Genomic DNA, 25894 nt, shown 5'->3' with positions numbered 1-25894 from the left:
TTCTCTCTCCTAAATCTTAACTGCAATATGGTATTTTCTTCCCCAGAATCTTCAGCTGCTTTATCAAGAATACAACCAAGGAAAGGCAAGAGAAAAAAAAAGAAAGGAATCTGTAAGATGAGATCACAAACACAGGGAGTTAATCAGGTTTGTTTTAAGGGTGATCTTAAATCTTACGCTCCACCTGCACAGAGTTTATGAAGATTGATCAGGTCAGTCCTTGACGTGCTCAGACAAATCAGGGTTCCAAACACACTGCTACAATTACTCAATTCAGGAGGCACTCATATCATAAGGCAATTGCTAAATTATAGGTTAACACAAACAGAAAACAGGGTGAGTGGTTGCAGCAAATTCCCCACAGTCACTGTAGACCTTATGAAATAGGCATCTTAAGTTTTTAATAAGTGCCTGTGGTAGCACTTCTCTCTCTCATGTAGAGAGAGCAAGGGGAATATGAAAGAGAAAGGAAAAGAAACATTTACTTGAAGTGAAGGTTTGATAGTATTTATGCAAGCAGGTCTCAGAAACTGCCTTTCACAGTGTGTTGTTTACTTTAATTTTATAATAATCCTCAAAATAATGCATCATTCTCTCTGAAGACTGTATTAAAACTCCTACGCTCATGAAGCAGTATGAACTTAAACAAATATTTCTCTTAGCTTATTAAATATACACCTCATCCTAATATATAAGCCTATTTTTATTTCTTTTCACCACCAAGAAGGAACTTTTTATTATCCAAAATTATCAGCTGCACAGTTAGGTCTATAAGAACTTTGCTGAAAATTCACAACACGATAATATCCTTGAAGTGGCTAATAAATAAATATTATTCAGACTATAAAGAAAGATCTGCACTCTCCAAGAGTGAGGCAATTATTCTACACATTCCAGGAAAATGCTCTAACCTAATGAAAAGGAAACAACTTACTGAAAAAGAAATTTGAAAGCATCTTTTGATTCATATTAAAGGCATGTAAAGGTTGAGTCCCCCTTTCTTATTTTTGAACATTTTCTACAAGAAGGACTCCATATGCAAATACCTCTTCAACAACACCAGGGTAAGCAAGCAGAGAATGATTGGCTCCACTGGCATTAATGTGGTGAGTAAATTGAAGGGAAAATGCAGAACTGCTTAGTTAATCAAGTATGACTGAAATCACCCAATCAAGTAAATAACCAGCGAGTCTAGCCTGTGCTGTAATTTGTTCTTGGTGCCAGTCTCTTTCTACATGGAATTTAATGCCCAAAGAAAACAGCAACAATAAATGAGCCTTCTCTTATGGAACAGTAAAAAATCCTTCAGTTTGTGCCTATCTAATCATCATTTGACACTGGTTGAATTGCCTTTTAAGCCACATGCTTTTCAAAATCCTGCAGAAATTATTGCTGTTGACCGCAAACTGTATCTTTCCATACTAGTGCTTCAAACACTCTGACAGCTAAACTGTGAAAGAATAAAAGCACTAATGGATTTGTCTGAATGTATTATTCCTTGTATTTTAAGCTTTACTTAGTCTTCTTCAAAGGTTCGGCTCAGTTACTTTCACTAGTGGCTTTCAGAGATTTTCAGATGAGGGTTTATTGAAGGATTAGAGTTTATAATATACCTGTATAAGCAGAGCTGTAGTCAAGTATTAAAGATCACTGAAAACTTATTGATCTAGAGAACACAGCAGCAATAACTCAAAGAATATCAAAATAACCACTGCTATTTGCTTTTCCTTAACTCAGAATGGAGCAGATAATACATTTACAGACCTATAAGAAGCAATTTCTTCCCCTAAGGATCCATCATTTTGCATGAAAGAGTCAACACTTTCAAGAAATCAGAAGGAAACAGAAAATTACAACTGTCTGAAGAAGACCCAACATTCCACCCCCAAAAATGCCATAGCAGACACTGGGGAACAGATTATTATTTTAATAAATACTTTTCATGCAATGATTTTAATTAATAAAATTAAAATAAAGTGATTATCTATTTACATGCAGAATAATATCAAGATCTTTATTGTAAGCTGTGGAGCTTCTTCTATTAATATTGCAACAAGGTTCACATTATATAATAGTATCAACAAGGCAGGAGAGGCACTGCATAGATTACTAATTTAAGCAAAGTTCTGGTCTCTCAAGAAGACCTTGTTAACAATGACCTACCAAAAAAAAAGTAGAAAATTCATGGTCTGTGAAAATTCACATTGGAAAGGGACCTATTTATCAAGGTCTCAGTGTGGAAATATACTGAAAGTCACACGACCTTTAAAGTCCTGAGTGCACCTTACTAGGACTAAGAGCATCATAGGTACACTGGGGCTTACAAGCATATGGAAATAGAGTACTCGGCAGAAAACCAAACATAATTCATGTGCGACGACACAGCTCCAACAGATCGAATGGACACAGCCGAGGAAGTCAACTGGACATAAAAGAAAACAGAGAAGAATGGCAGAACCAGGTTTTAACCTCATGAGAAGCGCACAAGAAGAGGCAACCTTCCTGTGGTTACCAAAAGAAAGTAACAGTACTGTCTGGGGGCTTCAGGCTGCAAAGAGCCCTTCATACACACAGAGAGAGGCCTTATAAAGCGATGTATGGGACAGCCCCGGTAACCATGGCTGTGTGCCCCACTCACAACTGCACATGCACAGTTTCATCGGGATCATCCCCTGTAATCTGGGCTGCACAGGGCTGAAACAATAAACAAACTCACAGCAATGATATAGTTGCAACATACAGATTTTTGAAAGGTAGAAAAATATCTAATGGACGTGCTTCTTCTGAAAATTTCCCCTAGGTAGGTGGAAGACGGAAAGAGCTTTCTATACAGATATGACCTGTGCTTCCCACTCTCCTAGCAGCTTATCAGTTTACCTCAGCAACACTTTTACTCCAGCTCTTTTTTGCTTCCTTTCCTACTTTTCCTTGTAAACAGAACTTCTTTTGGGGAGGTTCTCCATGCAACTTCAGCAGAAGATAGAATTATTCTGTGTCATATGCCCTGTTTTGCCTTTGCCTAACCAACACCTTGTTAGGCATTTATTTCCCAAGTATAACAGCACCTAATACCAAAACAAAAAAAGATAATTTTTCTGTGTACATTACCAGGACTCCTCTAGAAAGACTGCAACTACTAGAATGGGCAGGCAGTAGATGATCCCTACCTGAAAATACCCACAACACAGTCTGGTACTTCAGATAAACCTTTGACGGCAACTTAACTCACATGCTGAAACCAGATTTGAATGCCAAAGTTTCACAATTTAAAGGACCTTCAGCACAACAGACTTGGATAAAACCTGCCCTCAGAAGAAGTACAATCCTCATTCAGATTTGTCAGTAGTTACTGTTGATTTGAAACTCTTTACATATTAGAAAAGCAATGCACTACTTTTGGATCAAAGAGGTATTTTGTTCACTTCAATGCATACACTAATTGTCTGTCCTGTTAGCATTAAAAGAAGGTATGATTGGCACTGAAGTGTGACCAGACTTCTTGGACGGTTTCAGTATGTGGGAAGAAAAACTCAGTAGGTTTGTAAATCTAATATATCCTTTTCATAATAAAGCCTAGAGCAGCAATAATTGTAATAAAGTTTTACAAGGTGTCCTGAGAGGAATAAAATGTTCATTATTCTCTGCCACAGCTAAATAAAGCAAAATTAGTGTTTTCTTTAAAAGCCTATAAGGAATTCAAATTACCAGACTTTGTAAAGAATGCTAGCAAAAGACTTTTGAGGCAGATCCTAACTATTGGTTGCTTTGATTTTAGTGACTTGACTTATCTTTCTAAACAGACATTTTAAACCAGAAAGTTTCAAACGCCCAGACAGTGTAAAGACTGCTTTGGATGCAAGACTTATGAAGAGCAAATTTCCTGTACGTTGAACTTTCTTTGGGTTGTTTTAGGGTACTTTTCCCATGTTAATCCTCATTCCCCATAACAAAAATCTGACCAGTAAATTCAGAACCCATGTGATTTCAGTGGCAGAGATGAAGGGCCAGGACTCCAGGGTTCCAAATAGCCTACAGAGGCAAACCAAAGGTAGTCACAATTGCAAGGTGTCTGCAGTTAAGAATTTCACCAAGCTGGTAGTTCCCTCCAAGCCCTTCTGGTGCCTCTTTAAGCCTTAACTTAGATTATGCTTTCCAGAGCATGTTAAAAACTAACAGCAGGAAGAGACACAAAACTACCCAGCCTTATGCAATTACTGTTCACAGTGATCAAACAATCTTGGCAAGAAGTTGGTGCTCAGCAAGGCAGCTGGAATACACTAAATCTCCCCCCCATTAAATAAGGCACAGGGAATTCTTCCACCACTTAGCAGTAACATATTGCTATATACTTTATGAAGTGAAACAAAGCAACTGAAGTCAAATGTTCCAAAATATGGTAATGCAGAGAGTGGAATGCTCAGTCAATCAAAGTAAAATTAAAGTAAATCAAAGTATAAACATTCATACAGTGCTATACCAGTCACAGACATTTCATCTCTCTAATTCTTATCATTTTCACTCTTCTGTCCTAGCTGCCATCCAATTCCTAGGTTATAGACCACATAGAAAAGAAGCAAATGATTATCTGACAAGTATTATATGCTATCTCTCAAATACAACTGATTTGGGTAGCTGCTCTACCATAACAGCCTTCTCTTACACGCACCAAAAGTTATAAAGGGTCTGAATTTGAAATAAGTATCAAGCTTTTTTTTTATTTTACAACCATAATTAGTTTTAAAATATTCCTGTACTCATGAATGATCTGATGCAAATCTTAGTACTTTTAGCTTTACTGCAAATGACTGAACTGTAGCCTCAGGCAAATACTCAGGTATCTAAAGCACGTCTACAAATACTTGCATACACAAACGAAAAACACGTATTCTCCCAAAAAAAGGTAAAAAAAAGACTGTCTTAAAAATTCTCAATAGGTTCACAAGACCCGTGGCTTTTGCCCTGGTTTTCTTCTTCAGCCATTCTTTCACTGACTTTCCCCATATCTTCTCTACAGGCAGTCCTAAGGGACTACTCTTGTTCCTCTTCACTTCTCCCTTTTCAGCCTCTCTTTTGGTAGTTCATCTGCACACAATTTTGACTACTGTCTCTGCTCATAGCTCAAAAGACCACCTTTATTCCCAGACCCATCTTTGCCTGCCCATACTGAAATCTGAGCCTTTCTCATACCTTCTCACCTCAATTTCAAAGAGACAAGAGCATTTTTCTCCCTGCAGAACCTCATTCCTCTACCCTTATGGACTTGCCACTTGTTCTCACATTCGAGACTTCACAATTTTGTTTGCTTCTCTTCCTAGGTTTTCTCACCTAAGTGATTTAAAGGCCACATGTGATGAAGGCAGTGCTGTGCTAATTCTGCTTTTCATTTCAGTAGCAGAAATCTGATCCATCTCTTGTCTCAAATTTATATGTTGTTCCATAATAACAGGGCAAACCACAATCCAATCATTAATAAGACTGCTTTTTGCCCTTTCCACTCATCTGTGACATGTATTGTAACATACCCACACCAGCATTTTATTTTTTCTATCTGCATAGCACATCCTGCAGCATCCTAAGCGAAAAATGACAACACCCCTTCTGCAGGGTTTTGCAGCTATAATGATGAAAGAAGAAATGCTGGCAGTGACAAAATAAAATTCTATTAGGCAATTTGGCACAGTAAGAAAAAAAAATAGTCATACTTTCAGGTTCAATATCCTTTCATCAGGTCTAAGAGTCTGAATAGACACTGGGGACCAGTGCTCTTTGTTTGATGTTGTTTAATTTAGTATTAGCCTTAAAGCTGATCAGAAGATATAAACAATCATATAAAGCCTTGATTTAAGCCAAATTAGCCAAAAGAAGATGATTTTTTCTACACAAAGCTCCAAGTTCCCAATCATCTGTCTTTCCCTTGACTAGAAACACTTTCATTACTATGGCACATGACTCTTTGTGGCCATCCTATTCTTCAAGTATAATAACAAATCTCTTATTTCAGTGTTTCTTTTACAGGAGGCCTCCAGATACAGAAGTGAGAAAATAGTAGTTAAAATTGTGGTAGGGCTGCCACTTCCCATGAATATACTTTCACCAGTTAAATGATGATGGAGTCAAATTATCCAACTGATTGGGAAAAACAGACCCATTATTTTTTGAGGTTACTGCAAGAAATATAGAGCATAATCTACTGATTACAGTGGATTACCACTTCTCTGCATCCTTAATTTGATTATGGTAATCATAACGCAGCTGTGTGATCATCTTTTCCATCAAAGAAGAGGGAAGTGCAGAATAGCAATCTACAGTTGAAGAAGAGGGACCAACTTTTGTTTTCTATGAATAAAACTATTTAAAAAATAGGAATTACTTCTGACCTTTAGCCTGCGATCCTGGTCTCCACTGCACAGAGAATTTACAGACACTTTGAAAGTCTTCCATGCTGGATTTAAGTTATTCATCACAACCTGTGAGTGAAAAGAAGAAAGAGAACCCTTAACATTTCCACATCTCTCAGCAGAATGCTAACAAGAGCCACAATTCTCAATATAGTACATTCACCAGCAAGAGAAGGAAGCAGAGCTCAGCTGGCGTTTTCAGAACTACATCCATGGGATATGAGCCCTTGAGCAACCTGCAGTTTGCAACACTCCTCCTCTGGAAAGCCCTCAAAAGGCACAAGTGGGAAATGGACCTATACATACCCACAGATCATGCTACAAACATTGCTCCAGCACTGCCACGCCTCAGTGGGAGATAATTCACAAGGGGAAGGTTGTACTACTGAACTGGAAGCCATGGAATAGAGACGCAGAACTGGGCAATGGGGATGGGCAACCTCAATTTACAGGCACACAGTTTGCCCTGCTAAGAAAACTTTATGGAATCCATAACAGCTTTATAACCCCTAACACCTGCCACAGCTCCACCCTAAACACCTAAATGCCGTTTCTAAAGACGGTGCTAGTCATTACCATAGAGCAGTAATGTCACTGGGTCATAAGAAACAAATGTAAAGCACTCAGATTACAATCCCTTTAGCACCAGCAACCTGGGAGGAGGTGGGGGAGAAGCAACATAGTATTAATGGGAAAACACGATACAGCCTGTAGCCTGGTTTTGGCTAAATCTAATATTTATATCTCCTGACCTTCCAAACAGAGTATCTGCCAGTTTAATTGGATTTGGATCTTTGGCTTCAGTATCATCTTCCTTTACCATAAGGTGCATAAGTCAAGACCTGATGCCCATTAGTTAATAATTATACTAGAGTATAACACTAGGAAATGTTTTTAAACGTGGGTGTTTGCACACCACATTTAAAAACACTTCCCTTTGTGACACAGGAAGCATAAACTATGGCTCCTGACAACTCACCTGTGTCCTTGGAAAATAAACTCAACTCTATTCCTTACCTCAGTCCTGTGAACAAGTTGTTGGGTTGCATCATCATTCACCCGAAAAATCTCCAGAAAAGGATCAGATTTGCTGAAAAAATCCTAAAATAAAATATAGGACAGGTTACTCTTGAGGCTCCTTTTTCTTTGAGCTTTTCAGGCACAATGCACTGGTGCTTTCTTGACTGCTAATGAAAAGGAAGAGCCAGCGCAGTATTAGTGAGACCTCTTGGTGTTTCTCAGCAATATTTCATTCTTGTCCTTGTCCCACAAGGATTCCCATAGCACGGTTGTTGTTCTCAGTTTGCCTATTTAATCATGGCACACAGAACTCTAAAATATCCTTATACAACTTCTTCGCTTCTCACACCCAGCTCAGTTCCCTGAGCATTAGCTCCGTCATCCACCTAGCTTGTTTCTTTCTGTCTCCATACCTGTTTGGTCTTTTGACATCAGTTTTCTAATGCATTGCACTTTGAAGCATATTCCACAGTGGGGTTGAATTTCACACTGTTCATGTACCCTCTCAAAACAGAAGTTAATTGGCCAAGACGCTGTGCTACTACCAACTAACACAAGATGGATTAGAGATGGTTAGAGAAGCAAGTCCTCTTCAGGGTGTGGTAACATGGCCCATGCTAAGATGACAAACAGAGCAGAGTAATGCAGTAAATAACTTGGTATCTCTAGGCGAATCCGTGAGACACTGATGTTCACATTCACACACTGCAGAACACCCTCTCCCAGTCTGGCATCCAGCTAACAACCCTGAACTTTCTTACACAAACATAAATTCAGATGCTTTCTATAGTGCTGCTTCAGTTTGGCCACAACCTCTTTTGTTTCAACAGCTCATTTATTCTGGACATGCTGGCTGGGGGGGACAGAAGGGTAACTGGCTGTTAACCCTCCACAACTGGAGGGGGAAGCTTCAAATTTCTAACTGTGCAATGCTGAAAGAACAGGATTTAAATGCGCTAAGCCTATTTTCTGTAGTTTCAAGTCCCTTCTTCATTTTCTTCTTCAAAAGAGCCACAGGATTAACTCTGTGTATATGAATATTCTTCTCTACAGGACATATCCAAAACCACAGACTTCCATGTCAGTCTGGGGAAGTGAGAAATTCTGTTTGCTCTCCAAGTGTTTCTGTGATAGTGTTAGTGTAAAAATTACTCTAATATATATATAATTCTACAAATTTCTCCTCACCAAACATCCACCATACTAGCTGCATAGTCATTGGTTTGGGAACAGTTTTGGATAAGATGCTAGTCAAAGTCTGGGCTTGGTAAAATTTATTTTCGGGACATTTTTATGATTCCACAACTTCAAAACAAACAAAGAATTCAGGTGTTTGAAACAGGACACCTGAATTTGAATGTCTGGAGAAGAAAATGAGTCCCTATGGACCACAAAGCAAGGCTCAAGGAACCTAAAGTCTTGTCCTACAAATGACATAATGTTGGGTTCAGAGTGCTCTTCTGTCGTTGATCTGCTTCTTTACTTTCTAGAGAAAACTCAACGGCACATTTAGCAACTGGTGCAAAGCACTTAAATATTTATCCGTTAAATACTATCATGGGGAGCATGGAACAACAAAGCTGTATGTTTGGCGCTTTGTTCCAACTACATGGTAAACAGGACATTTTATATAAAACTGAAAAACCAGTGCAAAATTCAACTAAGTAACTCTAGAGTTTGCCTCAAGGCCCTGATGTAGATTCAGTATCTGGACTCCAATCTAAACTTTAAACTGCTAATATGTAGGGGGTTTTGATGATGAAATTCTGCCAGATTACCAGTACGTAGCAGAGAGAACAAGCAGAGAGAGAGAGTGTTGGTTTAATAATAGTGACATGAAAATCCAGACCACATAGGGTTAAAAAAGATTGAGCTGCCTCTTCTCGCACATAAGCATTCTGATGGAAGCTGAGAAAAAGCTTAATGTTAACAGTTTCTTTATCAAACACAAGTTTGATAAGTTATTTGAAAGAAAATACCTCAAAATGATACATCCAAAGAAGACACTCTGGAGTGCAAAAGAATTCAGAAAGGAAGCCAAGATTTCATTTAAGGCTCAAAATATAGTGTCATTCCTAGCTGAGTATCATAAAGCTACAACAGCACATCAGCACAAAGGAAATAATTTTTAATACCTGGTTTTAACTACCAAGGTAATACCACATAAAGGGAAAGATATAAGTGCCTTATATCACTCCTCCTTCAATGCAAAAACAAAGCCTAATTACTTTCAGAACGGAGGTACAAACAAAAAAATCCTTCTATATTGAAAGGGTTTTGTAAGAAGTAAAAAATGATAAGCTGAAGAAACATTTGCTTCACAATTAACACTTCTTTGGTTGTTATGCTGAATCTAATAGCTTTGCATTATCTCACAAGAATACCATCTGAAAGAAGAATAGCAGCAATATATTGTGTTATTTTAATATGATTTAAATGATTAATGTAATATATTTGCTAGTGGTATAATGCACATTGTTCTTCCAGTATGTGCAGCAGTTACACAGTGATAACACAAGTACATGGCCTAAACTTAAAAAATTTAGATAGATCTGTTTCTAAGAACCTACTTTGACACATTTTTAGTAGATTAATTTTCAGAGCACAACAATTCATAAAATTCAGGTTTGGGGATCAAGTCAAAGACCCCTTAAAAAAGGGCTGAAGCAGCCAAAAGACTAAAACTTTGAATACTATTCAACAGCTAAACAGGGCATTTGAGGATTTTTTTTGGTAGTAGTTTAACTACTACTACGGAACTATGCATAAAAGCAATATTAGCTTGTATTTTGCAGATATTTGCTGGAGAATCTTTCCCAAACAATGGTAACTGCTTCTCTCAGAAGAGAAGTTTGCCTGCCTCAGTGCTCATAATTTATTATAGCTATCATAAAAAATGTAGCTGCTTGTTATGGTAATTGTGACACAGCTATTAATGCAATAAAACCTTTACAAAAGTTATTGTTCCACGGTGAAGTATTCTCAGTGGATCTCTTGAAACAAAGAGGTGCCATTTGAGCTGACAGGGTTTCAATAAAACATGAAAATGCAGTAATACCTTCCAAATAAGCACTGTAATAAAAAATATAATGGTTATTTCCGCTAAGTCAGTTAACTAAAGGAAACTCTCATATCTGTCATTTTCCTATAATTTTTCACTGAATGTTTCAGCCACTCCAGTAGAAAAAATGATTAGGCTTGTTTTGTAGCTTCTCTAAAATTCTTGCAGTTTTATGTCAAGAGAGTAAAAAACATGCAACAAACATATCCTGCCTGTTATATCATAGCAACAATTTCTGTTTAATTTTCCAAAAATGTGTTGTTCACATATTTTTCTTTATTGTAGGAAATGCGTACACTTAAGGTCACCAATCTGGATCCTCTTTCAAGGATCTTCTTTAAGGAATGAAGGAAGAATATTCCTGTCCATTCAAGATGGTAATGGATGGAAAGAATTTTTTTTTTTTAATCCTGTCAGCATATACCTGATGTCCCCCCACCCCTTCCTTTATTCACAGGTTGTGAGACATTAGGATTCTATTTGTCTTCTGCCACTCCCACAGCTAGTGCATGAGCCCCATGGCTAACAAAGGTGACCCCATAGCAGAGCATGAGTGACTGCTTCCAGAGGCTTCCTCTGTCTTTCAGGAGACTCCAAGGCCAGTTTCAACCCTCAGTTGGTTTCTCTGACGTTACATCTCTACTCAGATGTTCACTTCTCTGAGTAGGGAGAGGCATACAAAACCATGCTTAGGATTTTACAAAATGGGATCTTCTCAATTCTTTGATTTTTTTTTTCCTTTTTGTGACATCAGAGCACTCATTTTTTTCACCAATGGCTGAACTATGCAATTTAAGTAATTTCAAACCTTAATAAAAATAATTACTAATAGTACCTTGCATTTAATGATGTCAAAGTTCATTATAAGCCATACACTTTTCTTACAGAAGAAGTAAACCAAGCTTCAGCGAGGTTTAGAGCTACACCTTTAGCTGGAGGAAACTGAAAGACTTCTTTCAACGCAATAGGCTTCCAGAGATTTGCATCATTTGAAGACAGGAATTTGGATTCAGGTAAGACATGATGAGTCACTGCTTGACTTGCACACTGCATCATCCAGGAATTTTTTATTAGATGAAGCCCACTTTGACTGGACATGTTAAAATGGCAAAAATGACAATACTGTCGCAACATTTCAGACTGATCCCTCTCACCTTATCCCCATAAAGTGTTTCAATCACTCTCAAACTGTTGCCCAGACAACACTGATCTGGCTTGGAATTGCCCTCTGGCAGTATCCTTTTAATTTATACCAACAAGCGCTAGAAGCCTAATATTTAAAGCAGATTAGAGTTTGCATTTGTGGAAAAGCAATGACTAAATACAGTCTTATTGTGTTGTTCATGTCCTTTCCTTTTTCCTAGATGTAACAGCATATGGAACAGGAAGAAACTTGTGTACAAGTCTGGGAATTACTTCTACAGATATCTGTCTAAAGAAAGGTTGTTAAGTTTACATTTTGACACCTAAATAAATTATGCAACTCAAAACCACTAAGACTTCAGCAACTCTGAAAGAAAAAAGTAATTTATCTTTCAGATGAGAAGCAAATTCACATCCTGATCATTTATGATTGTTAATGATCCTGAGCACAGTAAAATTTTATATGTTTTATCAAGTTTATTTTAATGTTATATGCCAGTACTATTTATCTTTCTGTGTACTTTCTGCTTGCCTGAGATTTTCCAGTAGTTTCAACTGAAAATATTTTTCGTAAGTTACAACGCAATTTTGAAAACCTGATGTATATGTATCCAAAAGTAGTCTTGCTGATTTGATTTTAAGCTACTCACAGGTCAGATGTTTACAAGAACACACTTGGGGCATCACAAACCTAAACCTTTGCATAGTCCTGCCATATGCTTCTAATTAGAAGCACTTTCATATAAAAGAAGGGACTGTATACCTCAAAGAATTCTATGCCTGCTATTACACTGAAATAACAGAGAGTGGTACGAACAGTCATCAGGTTTTCTTGGGCTGTGGGTTGTTTGAGATGCTTATTATAAGTAAATGCTAAACAATAACAGATCTTTTCAGAAAGAGATACTCCTTACAAAGTTGAGTAGTGTTTGAGTCAGTGGAGAGTTTTCTTCCTGAAGAGGAAAAAAGTTTTTAACAAACATGCAAGTCTTTTTCTCACATTTGAGCTACATTTTGTTGAACAAAACATGTATCATGACTGAGCTGTTACGAAGTTTTCTAGCTGTATTTTAGAAAACTTCAACGATAACATCATTGACTACTTACAGAAAGTTCACTTCTCTAAACACTTCTGATCTGTGGCATTTTACATAATTAAATTGTCTTGGTTGTAGTGTAATTAACTTGTCTTGGTTTTAATTAGATTCCCTTGAGGTTTTTTTTTTTAATTACTTCGCAACTCAAGGAAAGCCTCATTGTGAGCATTCATCTGAAAACTCTGATGTGTTTAATAACACAAGGCAAAAATATATGTCATGGAAAATCTCATCAAATTATATTTGCAGGCATTCTTATATCTTTCAGAAAGGTTAATATCAAGCAGCTTACCTTGTCATCCAATTTCCGTGCACTGAATGAAAGTTCAACGTAGTCATCATTGCCAGACAATTCCTCAGCGATCACCTAAATGGAAAGCTACATTTGAGCTGTGCATGGTGTAATGGAAGGGGAGAACGACGCCATTTTTCAGTGTGTGAAGACTGCAGACCCCATTTAGGAAACTGAAGTGTGCAACAAGTTAATGTGTTTCTCTTTGCTGTCAGGAAGGGCATCACCTCGGTCAGCCCAGAAACCTGAATCACTTTGTGTCATGTGACTATGCCTTGTCAATCACCTGTCAATGGACAGATATCAACATCCACCAGGCATCCCTTTCCTCTGACCAAGTACTCCTCCACAGAGTGGAAAACAGAGAATTCCACAATCTCACAGTGTCCAAGGGGAGAAAAATGCTCTACAAGAGTTGTATTACTTGGGTCTAAAGCCCAATTATTTTTATGCTGCTTCAGCATCATTTGGCAAGATAAATGAAAAAAGGAGTGAAGTCACCTGTTATTAGTTGTCACAAAAGGCACATCTACAGCAGGAAAGTTCTCCTGGTATAATTTTTCTACAACTGGCAAAACAATTTGCTGTAGATGGAGTGAGAAGCAATGTAATTCTAAAATAATGCAGCATGATTCTTTCAGATGGTGTAAGCTATGTCAATAATGATGCCAGTCGCTGTGCTATGCAACATTAAAAAAACCAAAAAAAACCAACTAAACCAGTTTCCTAAGTAAGCCATTTAACCAAACCTGGGATTTCTCAGTGAAAAATATTCTTTGAAACAAACCACATTATATTCTATTTGACAGCTTTAAAACTTTTTTCCCTGTTGTACATCTTCTCCCCAGGTATTAAATCTCCCAAAAGAACCTATTTCTTGGGTGTTTTATGTACATTACCACACACACGGCAGTCATGCCAGCTTCCCAGAGAGGCTGTGTCTCCATCATTTGAAGTCCTTGGGGAGCTGCAGGGACACCCCAACAACTTGTCAAACTGGCTTGGCAGCAGCTACCAACTGCACCCCAAAACATCAACCCGTCAGAGGTGCATATAGCACCTCTTGTGAACCTATTTCAGAAAGGGCAGCAGCTGCCAGAGGCAAGAGACACAAAGGAAGGAGAGGTAGGAGGCTTGTGAGACCACCCTAAAGAAGATCCAGGAGGAGGCATGGAGAAAGGAATGCTGTGGGGACACAGCTGGAGATTCACTCTTTGAAGGAAGTGCTCCATGCTGGAGGAGGCACCTCTGAGTGTGTATACCCTCAGGTAAGGCACATGCTGGAGCAGAGATGCCCCTGAAGGGTCTGTGGCCTGCGTGTAAGCCCAGAGCAGAGCTAAGAAAATGAGTGAAAAAAACCTCAAAGAGCAGCAAAAAAAATATCACTGTTTTCTGATCCTGACCTGTGTCACACAGCACCTCATCAAAGGGACTGAGCACAACATGAAGTGAAGGCAAAGGGAGTGAAGACCATGAAGGAGGCAGGAGAGGTGTCAGAAGTGGAGTACAGGGAAAGGGTAGGAAAAGTATTTTCCCTAAGAGGATTTTTTTTGTCTAATTTGTTTCTCTGTAGTTAAAACTTTACTTTGACTGGCAATTAATAAAATTAAGTAAAATTCCCTGAGTTGAGACCATTCTGGCTGTGACACCTCACAGCAATGAGCTGTGGTGTTTCTCCATGCAAAATACTCGCAGTCACACAGAGGCGCAGATGCTTAACTGGGCATTAAAGTACCATCACACAGGCACATATGTGGTGTGTAACATCTTCCAGGCAAACATCAGCTTGCTGGAAATTTGGCCCATAGAGTCTGACACATTTCTCTTCCATGTAGTCTGATGGTTTAAAAGATCTGGTTAGGCTGTGTATGACCAACAGTGCTCTGGAATTTGCACACCAAATTTCGCAAGTATTTTTAACTGAAAATAATGAACCCACTCTTATAAAGGTTTACAGACTTCTGGCTGGAGAAGATGAACAATGTTCTGTTTCTTCCCACAGCCATATTATAAGATTGTGTGGATGAGGCATTACACAGTTAAAGGGCTAATAAAATTCCAGCAAAACTTGCTAAGATAGGAACTTTCAAAATCCTATGAAAACTCATAATTCACTACACTGAATGAGTTAGGAAACTAGTATTTCTAACTGCCATACTTGACAGACACCTGGTATGTCCCTAGATCCAGAAATAATGATAAATAATCAGTTTTAAATTATTCTGTTGAGACAAAAAACTTTTCACACAATATTTTTTGTCTGGGTTCCGTTTTCTCCCATTCAAGTAAAGTCAACTTGCTCTTTAGTATTGCTGGCCAGAAGCCAAAGCATGTAATTAAGGTCCATATTTCATGGTTATCATCCAGTGTGAGGCCAGCAGGGACTATTTACTCATTTTCTCTCATCTTCTGTTTAACACAGTGATTTAATTTTTGCCAGAACACTCCACTAACAAGCCTAATAATTTTAGTTGTACTAGAGCATTTATGTTTTCACAAGACTAAACTCTTTGGTGTTCCTCAAAGAAGAACAGAAGGGAGGTCCAGAACACCACAGGGATGGGCGAGATGAAGTATGCCTGGTTTATCCCAGCAGGCAAACCACACCAAGTTATTTAGGGAACAAAACTCTTTCCTGGTTCTATTCAGCCAGATGAGTGGGGAACTCCTTTCCAACCCCAGACCAAAACCAAGTTTACTGTATGCATTTAAGCAAATCAATTCCCAGCCAAGCACCAAGGAAGACATCTAAGAAATCAAACTCCCTGGGCTCTCAAAAAGTATCTCATAGTCTGCTGTCTCTTTTGTGGCTGAAGGCAGAAAAAATATCCAAACAATCAAGCCAGAAGAAATCCATCTGGCAAATCGCACATTAAGGGAAAAATTCCTTCTCAATCTCATGATGCAACAGAGCAGAGATCCCCAAAGCAGAATCTTTTATTATAGCTTTCATCTTAATGCAGAGCTGCAAATGTCACAAGCATGCCAGGTTCAGCGCAGACAAGATTGATCTCCCAAGCAAGCCAGCACAGAAAAAGAGAGGTAATACACTAATTTTCAGATTTCAGGATACACATGGGGCTATAACAATCCAGTTCTTAGCTGCATTACAACACATCTAAAACTAATCTCATCAAAATTTTTTTTTCCCTTTCTTTTTTCCTAAGAAACTTGAAAAAGCCCAAGGGAAAAGAAAGATGAGGCTCCTTCATGTCTCAAGGCAGGTAAAAATTCTGCAGGTTCCAGTCCTTCAACTAAAAGTATTCAAGCAGCAGAAGTTACTTGCTGTCATCCATGTACCTTAAAAGTACTAGTAGTAAGTATTGTGGCTTATGTACAAATCATACATTATTTGTTGCCATTTCCTTGAAACAAGCATTTGTTAGAAACAGTGCCAGTCGTCAAATAAACAATTTAAATACATTTCTCAATCAAGGGTTGTTCTGATGGCTTAGCAGGATGCTTTTAGAGAGAATTAGTCACATTAGATGTTTCTAAATAATTGGAAAACAAAAGCATATTTAAGACTGACTTACTGTTATAGATGACTTTCCTGCTGTGTTGCCATGTTTGAGTAAGGACTTGGAGAGCTTCCTCTGAGAAACAATCTGCACAAAAATAAAAACAAAGGGAAAAATAAGTAGAATGTGTAGTAAATACATGGTTTATTGTGATTTCAATCTTATGTTGCTTTTTTTTTTCTTTTTTTCTTTTCATATCAAGGTACTTTCTCAATCCATGATCGGAGTTAACACAGTAAGACCACAACCAACAGGAAAGGTCCCCCAGGAAGCCTGCACAGGATGCGATGGAAGGACAAAACAAGCGGCTGGGGTGAAGCAGAATGGGGAGAACACAATCCACTGCATCAAACAGAATAGTGAGAAACACATAGCATTTCCTTAAGTATTGCAATGATGGTGACAGAGGACAGAAGTAAGATTTAAACAGACTTAAAAGACAATAAGAAGAGAGCCGTACACAGCAAATCTACCAGATACCTCCAAAGCTCATTTATTTTTATAGGAAACTGAAGTCCATTTAAAATGAGAAGGCATTTATTCTATTTCAAAATATCAGCAACTCTAAATTCAGGGAAGAAGCAAGCAAGCTGCCCCATATTCCAGTTCCAAAATCATCTCCTTTGCTTACCAGGTACCAGATCTCCCCTAGAACTCAGCAAAATGAACTTGGTCATTAACCAAATTATAAATGTTCTTCAAATAAATGGCATCAGAGGAACCCTGACAAAAGCTGTTATTTTCCATATCAATAATAACTAGCATTTTCTTACGATTTTGAAACATTTAAAACCAGACCAGCAAAAGTATTAGAAAAGGAATAAACCTTACAATAATGCAGAACTGCTAAGCTATAGTGATGACCCAGTGTGTTAGTCACTAGTAAAGTTAATACTATATTAATTTATTTTTTTTTTAATTGGAAAACTTCCAAATGTAGACAGATGTAAAAGTAACTCAAACACTGCTTAGAAATCACAGTATTATTTGTAATCTGACAAAACTGTAGTATGATTGTGCTGTGCAGATACTGAGCAAAAGATTGATTGTGTCCTAAGAAAAATCCTAACCTCTTGAATGTGGCTTTTCTACTAGTAGTAGTCCTTTCCACCTTTCCACATCCAACAGTACTTGGACAACTTCATCCAGACAGCTGATGGAAATGATCCACAAATAGACTTTGGCAAAATATGCCGAAATACTAGTTGTAAAAGAAAGGTAATCACAACGTGACAAGGAGAGTTCGAAGCCCTCAATGAGAGTCCTGGACATCATACATATTTCAGCAATAAACCACATCAGTAGGTCATGGCCAGAACTGGAGGAGAGTGAGTAATGCAAAGTTGCAGCCAGGCAAAAAAGGTGCTGTGAGACAGGAGTGAATCGGATGCACATGCTAGCCTAACATCACTGTGGAGAAACATGCTTGGCCCATCAATTTGCTGAACTGAACAGAGAAGCAAAAGCTGCGCCTCAGATTATCCTCAGCTACAGTTGCAATACAAGCAGCAAGACAGAAGCAAGTTTTAAACAGGTTTTAAATGTGAGATAGGAGAACCACCATATGACAGGACAGCACATCTGGAATCACCGTGACCAGCTTCTTGTTCCTATTGCAGTTATAGCTGACAGGGGTGTGTCTAATCAGTTCTTAAAGACATCCAGAGGCAGAGGGAAACACACTCTCCTCTGGAAATTTATTACTGTATTCATTATCCTTACGTAAATGTATTTTCCTAACAGCTAATCCAATTCTCTGCAGTTTAAGTCCATTACTTCTATCTAATGCACCATGAATAGGTAAAACAATCTTTTTTCCTTTTTTTGGGCAATCTTTGTATCTGAAGACTATTACCAACTCCCCACAGTCTTCTTTAATACCTGACCTGAGTTTGTCCTATCTTTCCTTCTTGACCAAATTTCCTAGCCCTCAAACCATTCTCTCTGCTCTTTGATGAGCCTTCATGGACTGGCTCATAAACACTCCAAGAATAATGCTCAAAATTGGGCATAATAGCCCTGGTCCTTCCCATGAGAAGCAAGAAGAGCTTTTCATTGCAAGGCTGATACACTCCAGAATAACATTTACCTTATTTTAAGACCATGATACTGTTAACTAATGTTCATAATAGGACCATTTCAGATTGCCAGCTGCATTTTTGCAGCTGGCTATTACTTAAATGAATAATTTGACACTCCTTTTTGGACTGCCTTCCATAATGCCATCTGTTGCCAACATTTCACTCAATTTTCCAAACTAACTTTTGGATTTCAACTCTAGTGTTGGCCAGTGGCAACAACAGACAGAACTACAAGTAAGATGACAGTATTGCTAGGATTTAGAAGTTCTTTTTCTTCCCTAGAATCTTGGAAATACTGTTTGCTGTGACATTTTAAATCATCCCTACATCTATTTTCTTGCCATCTAAACAGGTTCAAGTACAAATCATTACACTTCTGTGAACTGTGAGATGCAATTTAAAAAATCGTGTTTGAGATTCTCAGATAGGAGGCAATACAGAAATATGACAGATTATTCTTAATACATAATTAAATTATGGGTTCTGTACCAGCCAGATAATGAATTATGGCAGCTGAGGAGCAGGGTCCATTTATCTCCATGGGCTCTCCCTCCTTCCCCAAGATGCACAGGCAACTTTGTAAAATACATTAAATTTTTCCAATGAAAGCTGTGGGTGTTGTCTACTAGAAACCTGTCCAGACATCTTACATATAGATAGCCATGGTATGAGAAAGAACTTGGGTGGGAACCCATCCTTCAGTAGCCTCCTTTAGAGACAGCAGGACTTCTCCCCCTGAGCTACCCAAACTTTTCCAGCTCCCTTTGCTGCTTTCCAAAGGGTCACAGCTTTCATGAGGCGTTGCACAGCTTGGGAGCTCCTGTGCAGGTGGCAGATAGACGGCTCGCAGTTCCAGAGGGGATAATTTACTCTGACGTTCTCATTAGCAGACTGCATTAGTAACACTCGCTCTCTAAGCCAGAAGCATCGTTCTGACCCAGTGAGCTCTCTGCATATGTGAATATGGGTATTTGGGTGCAAGTGTTTACCAGCTGTTAATTAAGTGGCCACTAAGAACAATCCTCCATCTGGCAACAATGTGCCAACATCACTGCCTCAAACTGTAATTGTAATTGCAATAACTGTAAAGAAGTCTATTTTCCATAGCAGTAAATTGACTTCTTTGTTCATGCACTGTACAAAATGGTTCTCACTGGTTAAAAGAACGACTTCTATGGAAGCTGCCATCAATTACCTATCACATTTCTGTTAACATCTCAATGCAAATCTTCTTCTGAACATTATTATACAAAGCATTTGCTGACCTGATTGTCAAACAGCAGATCCTAAACAATGATAACTTGAGGTAGTAGCAAGCATTAGTCTTAGTTCAGAGTTACAGAGACAGCTGAGCTAGCAAAATGTCTTAGAAGAAAGTAATTGACCATAGGTCTTTCATTTGTCAGGAGTCTTCATCTTGACCCTGACTTCAAAACCTTGCAATTTAAAACTTCTGCTTCAGAGAAAAAAGTTTCATCCAAAACTGATGGGAAGAAGTGCAGAAAGTAAATGTCTCTCTTCTTTCTAAAACACAAATAGTAGAACTGAGTTCAGCCCTAGTAAACCTCAATTACATTTCCAGAACATGCATTTTCATGAACATTTTATTAGAAAAATGACCTACTAGTGAACAAATGGATGTAGAAAATGGTCCTTGTTGAGGCTGGAATAATTTTCTTCTTTGTAGATGGTACAGGCTATGTTTTGGATTTAGTATGAGAATAATGTTGATAACACACTGATGTTTTGGTTGTTGCTAGTAGTGCTTTACTCTGTATCAAGGACTTTTCAGTTTCCCATGCTTTGCCAGATAGAAGGTGCACAAAAAACCAGGAGGGAAGATAGCCAGGATGGCTGACGTGAACGAGCCAAAGGATATTTCATACTGTACACTGCCATGTTCAGTATATAAACTGGGGAGAGTTGGCTGAGAGCTGCTGATTGCTGCTAAGGGATGGGCTGGGCATCAGTCATCAGGTGGTAACTGATTGTACTATGTATCACTTCCTTCTCTTGGGTTTTACTTTCCTCTCTCCCTCTCCTTTTCATTACAGGTATTGTTATAATAAATAAAATTTTATTTCAATTATTAAACTGTTCTTATCTCAACCCATGAAGTTTGTCTTTTCTTTCTGATTCTCCTCCCCACTGTGGCAGGGATGGGGCAAGGCGGGTGTAAACAAGCAACTGCATGGTGCTTAGTTGCCAGCTGGGGTTAAAAAACAACAATGCTTTTTAGTGCTCAGTGTGCCTCTCATACAAAGACCAGACCTCAGAGATTTAAGAGGTGAGACTAAGAGAAGTGAAGTCAAGTTCATTTTCAGCTACATACAAACTACTACCCAGTTCTGGCCTAAGAGCACCACATGTCCAATAAAACATCATACTGAATGTGTTTGCACAAGGTGGAAATAAGAACAGAATGTAAAAGCCACTGCTCCATTTCTGAGAGGAAGGATATGGATATGAAGTTACTCTTGTTTATCAAATATCCAACCATCTCAACAGAACATCATCTCAACTAGATTTCTGGTCTGCAGTGATAAGGGATGTCAGCCCTGTGGTGAGATGGAAGTGAGAAATTCCCTTTGAGATGATCTTAATTTTCCTTATTACATACAAGTCCTTACAGGTTAACAACAGATGCTCAATATTACTGTAGAGAAATCTGGATTCACATCTCCATTTGATCCTATTTCCAATTTAAAATACCTAAAAGAGGCTTTGCACTTTTTTTTTCCATTATTTTGAAAGTATGAACAGATGCAAGACTCTAGATAAAAGCACCAAGGTGCTGACACCAGCTGTGTACCGAGCATTGCTCAGCAGTCACTGAGAGACAAGGAATCTGATGAAGGTTTGCTCTCTCCTATGCCTGAGTCATGACTAATCAGCATTGTGTAAGATGAGATGTGAAATATAATGACTTGTTTTACCTGGCTTGTTTAAGAAACTTCTAAAATATCTTTCTCTAGGTGGTCCTTTCTTAACCAAATATAGGGATAACTTTCAAAAATACCATACAGAATTCCCAACGCTCATAAATTGAGTGGAAAACAAGATTTCAATATGGCTTTTTAACCAGGTTATTTCAACAGCATTGATTCAGCTTGCAAGGTACCACCCTGAGCCAGAGGTCAAGTGTTGCAAATTCTTTATTTGGATTGTCTTCTTCTGCACACTGGACTTTCTTACAGGAACCCCAAATTTAGTTATTTACACAGACAGATTAAGCACGAATTTCCCTCAATCACAACAGTACACAACTTGAAGAAGTCTTTGTATCTCTTCCTTGCTAGCTGGGATAGCCAGAGAACTAACTTTGATTTCCTAGCACCTCTGTGTTAATTCTTGTCCCAGATGTGTTATTCCTGTTATATGGACTTTCATAGTTGCTCAGCTTTCTTCTAGCCAACCTAACTCTTTTCAGGACTGCAAAGAGCACCTAGGCACAGTTTAATAGCCTTTTTCCCTTGATCCAAATGCCTTTTACACAGACTGAATCTTCATGATCAAATACATTAAAGTGCAGAGCCCTTGGTGGTAAACATACCTGGATCCTGGAGAAGCAATCTCCCCCCAAACAGCAGTGGTACATATAGAAACAGAGTGTTTTTCTAACAGCATCCCCTAGAACCACGTTGATATATCAAGGAAAGAAAAGTAGCGATCGTACTCTTTCAAAAAAACATGTCTCAAATCTTTCACCAACCCTTATGTCATTGTTTAACCCCAGCCAGCTGCTAAGCCCCACACAGTCACTGCTTTACTCCACCCCAGCGAGATAGGGGAGAGAATGAGAGAAGTGATAAAAACTCATCGGTTGAGACAGTAACAATTTAACAGGTAAAGCAACTGGTATCTTGCCAAGTTTGGGTGGGGATTTTAACATATATAATTAAAATGACTTGACTATATTCACAAAATCCTTTTAATCCTTGATGCACAGCAAGGGAAGGATTCTGTGGTAGATAAAACTTGGGACATAACCATATCAAAAGTATTTGCCAGTTATGCTACATGTCTCTTAAGCTCCTCCCTTCTAGCATAAAAGTACAACCTTTAAAGCACTTTTTTTCACTGTTACAAAGCCTCCCAAATGAAGGACAGCAATACTTTCATGATATTGCTGTAAGTGGAATGATGCAACCAGAGTGACTAGACAAATGATTGGAGATTTAACATTTGTAAAATGTATTCTGACGCTTGTAAATTAAAATATTAGTGCACTCTTACTATAATCCACTCAAGTCAGATACTGTTAAGCCTCTAAACACCCACAAACATAATGTCAGACCTTAATGGCATTTCACCTGTACAGGTGAATAATGAAAGAAACCACAGGCAGCAGAAGTAACTCTGCCTCACAGTGTAAAAACTCTTTCTCCTACTTCATGCATTGCTCTTTAGCCTGGTTTGTGACAAAGCATGATTTATACAACTCTGATGTGCTTGTGTTTATCTTGCTATCTATCCCCCAGCTGCTTTTGAACCCACCAAATAATTTTTGTGAATGGTGGCACATAGTTGCAGATGCACCAAGCACACTACATTTCAACATGAAGAGAGACCAGACGTTACGTAAATGCTGGTGACCGCACTCCACTCTCATGGACAAAAAGGTTTGGGGAATGCATCACAGATACCGAGAAATCACTTCAAGAGAACGAGTTCAGATGTACAGGTCTCCAGTGAAGAAAGTTTCGTTCTGTCTAACTGCTCACAGAATTCTTGTTCCTTGGTAGAGCCAGTTTTAGTGCTATAATTATCCTCTCTGTACATATGATTCTTTCTGTACCATACTCACCATTCTTCATGATTTCTTTTGTTTGCTATAGTATTGTTCAGCTCAAAGTCTATTTACAGCTGAATTATACCTCTCCCTTTGTTAAAGACCTGTACCTGAAAATAGTCAATCAAAACAGAACACTGAGAAAAAAAGATACGTCTATCACAAGAGGAATAATGTTATTACAGGAAATATCTTATCAATAGCTTAAAAGGTCTTTGAATTTAATTAGTGTGTAGAGTAGCAGCCCTTTTAGAATTAGTCATAATAATATCTCGTGATAATAGCAAACTAAATTTTAAATTACTTTTCTAAAGACTGCTACAGTAATTCATACTAAAAGATAAAGCATGCAAAAACAAAGCAGTACAAACTGTGCAAGAAATTTCATTAACTATAGCAAGATTCATCTAGAACAGAAAATCTTGCAGCTTCAGACATCATGCTGCAATGGCAAACCAAGAGCATCCTGCAGATAACTGAGGTGCTGAAAGGGTTAGGCAAAGTTAGGGAGAGTACTGTGTTCATTATTTGCTTCTGCTCTGAGTCAGTGCGGGTAGAAAATGACATTCACATCTAATAAAATACATTATTCATCCCACTAATGAATTGAGTAACTTCATTTGGAGGAGATCAAAGGCCAAGTATTTAAAGGTACCTAGATACCTAAGGAGGCACACAGACATCTAATGAGATTTAGGAATTCAAATACCTTGAAAAAACTGGTCCTGTGTCTTTTGCACCACAGAAGCCATCAACAGTCTGTTAAACAAATATTCTCCTGCGACCTGTTTCAGTTTAATTAATTCAGGTGCAATCATGACTCTTTTAGCCTTTCTCTAATTCAAGAGCAAGGGGATTTGCAATGGCTGAAATTGAACTAATAATCAGTCATCTTTTTCAAGTGCATAATCTGCTAATGACATATATTATTAAAAGCACACGAGAAACAATTATGCTCATTACCAAGAAGGAAGATTTTCAATCCAATTTGTACACAAATGTGTGTATGGGTAATTTTAAGTCTCAGAATAATACTTGAAAATGTTCTTGACAGGAAAAGATTTCCATCTCTGCAGTTCTCTTCTGTTACTAGTTGAGCAAATAACAGAGTAACAATATTTTAACACTTCTGTAAATTAAAAGAAACTAAACAAGGAATGGAATCCCAAATTTGAAAATAGCAAAGTCCAGCCATGGTTAAGTAATGGAAGAAAAGCCACAAAAGCTATTCCCACAAAATATGTCACAGAGAATAACCCAACCCACAGAGCTGGGGTGGTTCACAGCATTTAAGAAATAAAAACTTCACTGGTTCCCACAATTTAATGATGTTGCATGCACAGCTGAGCAGTAATTAAGAATGTCTTGGGAATGTGAGTTTGTTTAGTTCTCATCAGAAAATGGCTATTCATTGAAATAGTTTTCGTGAAAAGAACAGACTAAAATTTCTGGGTGAAACTTCAGAGATAAAAAGTCTTTCTAAGCCACCCACCTGATACTTATTTACTGTGTGGTTAAGAAGTTAACTTTGGGTATTAGAAAGTTTGAGCCCTTACTGTACTAAATGATGCAATTTCAATGTTCTATAAAATTAATGGAATATAAATCTGAATGGTTCCAATAACAGAGCTTTAGAAGCTCATGACATATGAAGGCACTAACATATAAGCAGAATAGGACATGGATTTGGGGTTTTGCTGTCTGTATTGGGTTCATTTCCCCACAGCAGCCCTCACAGGTCTGTGCTGTGCATTGGTAGCTGGAAAGGTGTTGATAACACACCAGGGTTTGGCTACTGCTGAGCAGGGCTGGCACAGCATCAGTACTGTCTCTCAACATTTCCCCCTCATCAGGGGGCTGGGGATGAGAAAGATCCTGGGAGGCCAGCTCACCCAAATTAACAAAAGGGATATTCTACACCATGCACCCCAGTCAAGGTCAAACCACCACACTACCACTGTTGAATACCACGAAAATCAGACTGTTAAATTTCTGACTGTGCTTTTCCATCTAATATTTTTCCCCACTGTTTTTTTTTCACATACATAAACCTATCAAATAAAAATCAATCTATCTCCTGACATTCAAACAATCACAGATTTTGTGAGCCAAAAAGCAACAGAAATACAAAACCCTCAGTGATTACATGGGGATTCAGTTGGAGGTGATTAGTCTGGGTGAATGGAGTGCCTGAAGACTTTTCCTAGGAACAAGGAAGAGGCAAGAGAAAAACAAAGAGAAAAGAGAAAGGGAAGAATCTCCTCTCCATAGTTACAGACAACATCCGTAAAACCATGACCAAGCATAAACTGATTCATAGCATCTAAAGCACCTGTAGGACAGCAAGAGGTCACCTTTACAGAGGCACACCCCAACTAAAATATTACTGGTTGTGATTTCACTGCCTATCACTACAAAGCTGTGCAGGTGCCTCCGCTTGCCAGTGCCTGTGCAAAGAAGAGCAACTATTTAGAGTGAATCAAAGAGTT

General features: G+C 38.3%; 1 protein-coding gene across 1 annotated transcript in view; it reads right to left on the bottom strand.

The window, feature by feature from the left end:
- Nucleotides 1-25894, bottom strand: part of CPNE4 (copine 4) — a 188893-nt gene that overhangs the window by 80855 nt on the left and 82144 nt on the right. The window contains exons 4-7 of the mRNA XM_008633911.2: nucleotides 16548-16619; nucleotides 13012-13086; nucleotides 7416-7499; nucleotides 6378-6467 (exon numbers count right to left, since the gene is read on the bottom strand). Of these exons, the coding sequence (XP_008632133.1) occupies nucleotides 6378-6467; nucleotides 7416-7499; nucleotides 13012-13086; nucleotides 16548-16619 (321 nt within the window). The remainder of the gene's footprint in view (nucleotides 1-6377; nucleotides 6468-7415; nucleotides 7500-13011; nucleotides 13087-16547; nucleotides 16620-25894) is intronic.

This window comes from Corvus brachyrhynchos, unplaced genomic scaffold, assembly GCF_000691975.1.
Source record: "Corvus brachyrhynchos isolate BGI_N302 unplaced genomic scaffold, ASM69197v1 scaffold94, whole genome shotgun sequence".
Classification (NCBI taxonomy): domain Eukaryota; kingdom Metazoa; phylum Chordata; class Aves; order Passeriformes; family Corvidae; genus Corvus; species Corvus brachyrhynchos.
The sequence above is the reverse complement of the archived record's forward strand: the minus strand, read 5'-3'. Positions and strand labels throughout refer to the sequence as shown.